Raw genomic sequence first — 7,025 nt, forward strand, 5'->3', positions numbered from 1 at the left:
TGCCTTTCTAAAAACGAGTCAGTAAAATTTAAACTTACCGACTTCCTCAATAATATTAAAGAGATAGTTCTTTACACTTGTTTACAATATTATAATTTTAATTCGATTTTTATGATTGTGCTATTTATGTGTGAGAGAAAAAAAGGCAGATTTGTATAAAAGGAAGCAGGAACAACATATAAACACCTGGATTTTTTTTAATTTTTTATGCATTTGATTTACAGTCTCATTTTTTAAAAGTAGGTTCCTAGCAAAACCATATCACATTATACAAAGATTAAGCAGTTGGAAAATAGTTTACACTTTAAATTAAATTGACAAAATTAAACCCTAAATTCGGTCTGCTACCTAGAAAACTTCTATGCACTGTTTTTAATGTTCTATATTTATTTGCCGGCAAAGGCAACAAATCAAATGCATAAAATGCATCGGTCAAGCAACTATTAACAGTTGCCCCGGCTTTCAAAACACAAAGTTGCCCCAAATTTGGGTAATATATAAATTTAACCAGTTTACTTATTGGTTAGTTCATGGAAGATAAAAAGCAGTCGAAAAATGTTTGCATCTCTGCATGATAAATAAATTTTGTGTGCGAAATTCTAGTAGACGGAAATATGCCAGTTATGTCAGTGGTGGGAAAGGAGGTGAAGGGGGATGGAAAGTGGAGGAAAACCACAAGCCGTAAGGCCCGGAAAATGTGCCCCAACCCGCTCCCCAGATCCCGCCTCATATGTTGGCACAAAGTTATGGCCATTTAAAGTTGATTTTCTTGTTGTCAATGTTGTTTTTTTCTTTTTTTTTGTTTCGACTTGTAAATAGTTGTTTGCTCTGCATGCCAAGAATGAGAAATGCAAATCAAATGTATCAGATGACACAATATTTTTGGGAAATACTTGAGGGCAACACTTTCACGTGTGTGTGTGTTGTGAGATGTCCTTGGCTGCGGTGCATCTTGCAGATACACAAATATCAATTTCAAGTGCGTCACTTTTTGGGATGTAAGCCGCACTAAAAGGCTCCACTTAGGCCAGGACATGTCTGCGACCCATAAATATACATCTAGCTGCTATTCTGCGGAGGAGTGTATTTTTTATGGAGTCTTAATTATGCCAAGGCACTTGAGCAGTTTTAGTTTTTAGTAGATGTATGGACTCTTTATGGACGGCATCATTTCGTGGAGGACGTGCGGCCAGTTCGGCGGATGAGTTGCAATTGCCAGAGAGCGGTTCTAGACCCTTAAGCACCGCATAGCCAGATAAATGAGTGGAAACCATTGAGTGAAACTCAGGGAAATGAATTCTCTAACAAGAGAGTTCTCTCACGTATCTGTTTCTCACAACCAGTTCCGACTACCTGCTAGCTGTTTTATCTGAGAGAACTCGCCTTTGCAAGGCCGTCTCGCATTAGCCACGCTCTCTTTTTTTGGGAAACCGATGCAGCTGCTTGTTTGCCACCACCATCTAAACCGCTCTACCGCTCCGCCGCTCTACCGCTCTACCGCTCTATGGTTTTACCGCTCAAACAGCCCGGCAAAAACGGCAGCCGAGGTATCGTTTGTGCAGCAGTCGCTTCGTAAAATCAGTGTAGTTCGTTGCCTCGTCGTGAGCGGTTGTCTGCCTGCCATATACAGCCAAACTCGACTTTGTTCCTCTCTCTTACCAGAGTTGGTAACACGAAATACGTAAACATAATACGAAAACCCGTCGACCGCCTAACAACAACTTGAAGCGTGCAGTTAAAGCGAACCATTGGATTATCGCGCACGTTTCCCAAACAATCTGCAAAAATAATACAAAACAAAACACAACAAACAAAATTTTATTTTGACAAACACACATGTTTTAGTTAAGCAAATGTGACAAAACATAAAATTGGCTAAATAGAAAATTTCAAAAAGTGAAACAGTGAAAACTCAAACACATCCCACAAACAAAATTAAAACATTTTAAGTTCTGTTCATCAACGATTTCATCTACTGAAAAGCAGAAATTGTTTCCAAGCAATCTTCAAAGAAAAACAATAGGTAAGTTTCACTTGTGGAATAAATTGTGAAAAGTTTGACGAGGAATAAGTGGAAAATTGTGAGAATTAGGAAACTAGAAAACTGAGACAAAAATGTTTTTTAAAATGTTGAAGCAGAAAATTTACAACAAAATAAAATAGTTGAACATCTAATTAAAACCAATCAGTATGTAAATACTTTCAGTTCACTCTGAAATTTGATGAATAAGAAAAATCAGTTCCCAAAACCTATAAATTTGAGTTGGTTAGAGTTAAAATTTTCAATTTTTCCAGAAAGCAATAAACACTAAATCTAAAAATATAATTGAGATGAGATAGTGGTGAAAACATAAAATAAAATGTTTGCTTTGTGAACCTCTAAATTTTAATCAATAGAAATAGTTCCACGAAAATAGGCTAATTAAACGGACTCACCCAGAAACATAAACTAATTTTGAAAAATCTCTCCCTCGTTTGTCTACCCGCAGCACTATGGAAAACTGAAAATCCCAACGAAAACTCAAAACTAAACGCAGCAATAGCAGCGCAGCACAGCGAGCAAACTGAAAGACAGAAAAGAAATAAGAAACAAAGATCCCAAGATGCAAGCGAAACATGATGATCGCGTTCGTGGGCATCTGGTGCATTTTGGCCAGCATTGGAGTGGAGCCTGCGGCTGGATTGGCCAATTGCCCGCCCGGCTGCCAGTGCGATGATAATACCCTGGTGGTTCAGTGCGGCGAGGGCCAGCTGGACGTGCTGCCCATCGCCCTCAATCCCTCCATCCAGCGACTGGTGATCAAGAGCAACAAGATCAAGACCATCGACTCGTCCATCCAGTTCTATGCGGAGCTGACCTTCCTCGATTTGTCTTCGAATCACCTGATGACCATTCCGCAGCGCACCTTCGCCTACCAGAAGAAGTTGCAGGAGGTGCATCTGAACCACAACAAGATCGGCCAGATCAGCAACAAGACGTTGATTGGTCTGTCGGCAGTGACTGTCCTGAATCTGCGTGGTAACCAAATCTCTGAGTTGCACCAGGGCACTTTTAGTCCGCTGCTGAAGCTCGAGGAGCTGAATCTGGGCGAGAACCGCATTGGTTTCCTGGATCCCAAGGCCTTCGATGGTCTCTCCCAGCTGCGCATCCTGTATCTGGACGACAATGCCTTGACTACCGTTCCCGATCCAGTGATCTTCCAAGCCATGCCCAGTCTGGCCGAGCTTTTCCTGGGCATGAACACTCTGCAAACCATTCAGGCTGGTGCTTTCCAGGACCTCAAGGGTCTTACTCGTCTGGAATTGAAGGGGGCCAGTCTGCGCAACGTTTCGCACGACAGCTTCTTGGGTCTGCAGGAGCTACGCATCCTGGACCTTTCCGACAATCGCCTGGAACGCATTCCCTCCGTGGGCCTCAGCCAGTTGGTTCGCCTGGAGCAGCTCTCCCTGGGACAGAACGACTTTGAGGTGATCAGCGAGGGCTCCTTCACGGGCCTGAAGCAACTGAAGCGTCTGGAGGTGAATGGTGCGCTCAAACTGAAGCGTGTGATGACCGGAGCCTTTGGCGGCAATGGCAACCTGGAGTATTTGAATCTCTCGTCCAACAAAATGCTTGTGGAGGTGCAGGAAGGTGCCCTCAGTGGACTGCCCCATTTGAGGCATGTGGTGTTGAAGGCCAATGCTTTGACCTCACTGGCCGAAGGACTCTTCCCCTGGAAGGATCTCCTAACTCTGGACCTCTCCGAGAATCCTCTATCCTGCGACTGCCGCGTGATGTGGCTGCACAATCTGCTGGTGGCCAAGAATGCCAGTCAGGATGATGTGTCCGAGATATTGTGCGAATTTCCCGAACGTCTGCGTGGCGAATCCCTGCGTCACTTGAACCCCGCCCTGATGGGCTGCACTCATGCCGATCCTCGCAAGCAGGCGCTGATCGGAGCTCTCCTGGTGGGATCTGCGGCCACAATTACCGCCCTTGCTTTGGTTCTGTACCGCTGCCGCCACAAGATCCGCGAGACCATCAAGGGCGGTCTGTGGGGCAACTCGGCGCTGGGCCGCAAGGAGCGGGAGTACCAGAAGACCTTCTGCGACGAGGACTACATGTCGCGCCACCAGCACCATCCCTGCTCCCTGGGCATCCACTCCACCTTCCCCAATACCTACACGGCCCCACATCACCCCGGTGTGAACCATCACTATGGTATGTGCCCGATGCCAGTGAATGATCTGGGTGCAGTTGATCCCCAGCAGAAGTTCCAGCAGTTGGCAGTGCCCACGGCCACAATGATCAGTGAAAAGAAGCTGAACAACAACAAGGCGTTGGTGGCACAGGGAGCCATCGATGACAGTGCCTCCTTTGTGCTGCACATGAAGTCGGCCACCATGGGGCGGGATGTCCATCAGCAGAATCCGCAGCTCAACCACTACACCAAGCCGCAGTTCCTGGCGGCCACGGCGACAGTGGGTGACTCCTGCTACTCGTATGCGGATGTGCCCATGGTGCACGGTGCTCCGTTGGGCGCCACAAATCAGCCTCAGTTGCGCCTCACCCAGGAGCACTTCAAGCAGCGCGAGATGTACGAGCAGGAGATGGGCAGCGAGATCCTGGACCATAACTACATCTACAGCAACACTCACTACTCGATGCCGCTGGAGCAAATGGGTCGCAGCAAGACGCCCACGCCGCCACCAATGCCTCCAGCATTGCCCCTGCGGAATGGACTGTGTGCCACCACAGGCCGCAGGTCCTTTCAGCAGAAGTCCGCCTCGCAGAAGCAGCAGCAGCAGCAGAATAACAACACCCTGCGTCAGTTCACGCACTGATCCTCTACCTATCGACGCAGGCAGCTGAGCATCTATGCTTAGTAGTGCGCTGCCCAACACTGTGATGCCAAAACCCCCCAAAAAAACACTCCCCACTCCAACAACCCAGACACAATTAGCGTTTAATTAGGAATTAAGGAAAACATTGTAGTAGCTGTAATCGAAATACAACCTAGGCATTAAGACAGAGAAAATCTTGCCTTGTACATAAATAACTTTAAAGCACTCTTTTCGAACCTATAGAACACTGAAGGATCTCCAATTCTATCAGCACTTTGCCACACTACTGTTTTCCTCCCCTCCGAACATAAGTTAATCGTAGCCCCTAAGAAGAATTGTAAATGATATACGAGTTTAGATAAACTAAAGACAACAAAGCACTGAAAGTCATTGTAAGCTTAATTTTAACTTATTTAATTTATTGTTAAATGCAAAATCGAATCAAATGCAAACAACTATTTATGTATTAGTTAGAGAAGAAATTTATGCAAATTTAAGCGAAAAACAAAATATCAACAGAGAAAACCAGAAATATACGCAATGAAAACAAAAAAACTTATTTGAAAACAAAAATTACCACTGTGTATTCATTCTGCTCTTAATTTAGCAGCTTTTCCTTTCAGACCGCATACTGCCGTGGAAATTTGCCTTTAATTAAACATTTTCCGTTAGCAACCGGCAACTTTTCCTCTATGTCAATTTGTCTCAACATTTTCACTTTTTTTCCACGAGCTCAAAACTTTTGACTTTCAATTCAATTAAAACTAAGTTGAGGGCTTGCATGTCGAGAGCCCAGGGGAAAAAAGGCAGCAAAATTAATATACTATTATTCAATAGTAACAAGCTTGGAAACTTTTGCAGACCTCGGCTCAAGCAGAGCGTGGCAAGTATGGAAGGGGCTTGGGATACATAATTTTCAATTGAATGTGCCGGGAAAACACATGTGCAACTACAGTCGAGCGTGCATAGTAGCTACCCCTTCATTGTCACCTGCAATGCAGCTGTCGCCTGGCGAACCAGAAAGTTGCCAACTCACCGACGAAGTTTTCCCCCTGGGAACCCTTAAGAACCCAACCCACTGTTTCAAACTCCAATTCACGTTTCTTTCCCTGCTCAATTTCAAGCCAAATCGAAACCTATTTGGACAATTACGAAAGAAGAAATCAGCTCAGAACTTCCAGCGAGCAATGTACGGTAATAACAATAAATAAATAACAAAGGCAAATAGCGGCCAGAACCAAGCCCCCAATGGCCAACAATAAAGCGGCAAAGAAAGAGTCAAGACAAGATACTCAACCTCTGACTGATTTCCCCATTGGAACTGGTCCAGCGGCGGGGAATCCATCATCAAATTTCGATTAAAAGGCGCGTGTACTCGACTCGAGAACGATTCATATTCGGACTCGTATTCGGATATATATATATATATATATATATATATATACATATATAGAGAGAGTTGAGAGTCATTCGCACTATTCAAGCTTCATTAGGAGGCAAAGTAACGAAAACATTTTGATTTCGATCATTACAATTTCCTTTCATGGCCCCCAGTTGAGTGAAAGAGCTACCGAAGGGGCCGCTGGCAAGGGTTAGTGGATCAAGCCCCGCGCAGCAAAAGCGAATGTAATATCATTAATTCGCCTCAGCACACTGAGCTCTGTCAGATACACAGATACACAGATACAGAGATACACCGATACGATATGGCCGCAAAGATACGGATTCCAACACCGAGATACATTTACAGATTGTGGGCATGAGCACCGGCACCGGCACCAAACTCATTCTGACGGACCACTCGGCGGAACCCGAAGCCAAAGGCAATAATTATCGAACCGAAAGCCGGTCGCCTGGTCCAAATATTGAAGACCATTGTGGCCCATCTGGCTGGCTTGCTGGCTGGCTGGCTGATTGTATGATGACCATGTTGAAAATGCTCATTAAAGGTACTTCAGAAATTAAAGCATTTCACAATTGTTCCAAAAGCGAGAGCCCCGACCAGGTTTAGAGTTCAGAGAGATTGAGATTTCGTTTTCGATTCGGCCCGCCATTTATCAGATGTTGTTATCTATCGCTGGCTTTTGGTCTTCACTCGAAGCTCAATTAACGTGGTCTTGAATGTCTTTCTGGGGTCAAACTTGGGGGCGCAACCGATGATTTTTGGTTGCACGAAAGGGGGATAGACGAAAAAGAAAGCC

At 44.9% G+C, this 7,025-nt stretch overlaps 1 protein-coding gene across 1 annotated transcript; it reads left to right on the plus strand.

Moving 5' to 3' along the window:
• Positions 1-1,557: 1,557 nt before the first annotated feature.
• LOC128257594 (leucine-rich repeat and immunoglobulin-like domain containing-NOGO receptor-interacting protein 4) lies at positions 1,558-4,932 on the plus strand. Its single transcript, XM_052988666.1, has 2 exons — positions 1,558-2,023; positions 2,490-4,932. The coding sequence occupies exon 2, from the start codon at positions 2,617-2,619 to the stop codon at positions 4,822-4,824; it is 2,208 nt and encodes a 735-aa protein (XP_052844626.1). The 5' UTR covers positions 1,558-2,023; positions 2,490-2,616; the 3' UTR covers positions 4,825-4,932.
• The last annotated feature ends 2,093 nt before the right edge of the window (positions 4,933-7,025 follow it).

The sequence above is a fragment of the Drosophila gunungcola genome (assembly GCF_025200985.1).
Source record: "Drosophila gunungcola strain Sukarami chromosome 3L unlocalized genomic scaffold, Dgunungcola_SK_2 000002F, whole genome shotgun sequence".
Lineage (NCBI taxonomy): Eukaryota > Metazoa > Arthropoda > Insecta > Diptera > Drosophilidae > Drosophila > Drosophila gunungcola.

Excerpts from the sequence above, each read along its gene's own strand:
- LOC128257594 (XM_052988666.1), top strand. The coding sequence starts at position 2,617 with ATGATGATCGCGTTCGTGGGCATCTGGTGCATTTTGGCCAGCATTGGA.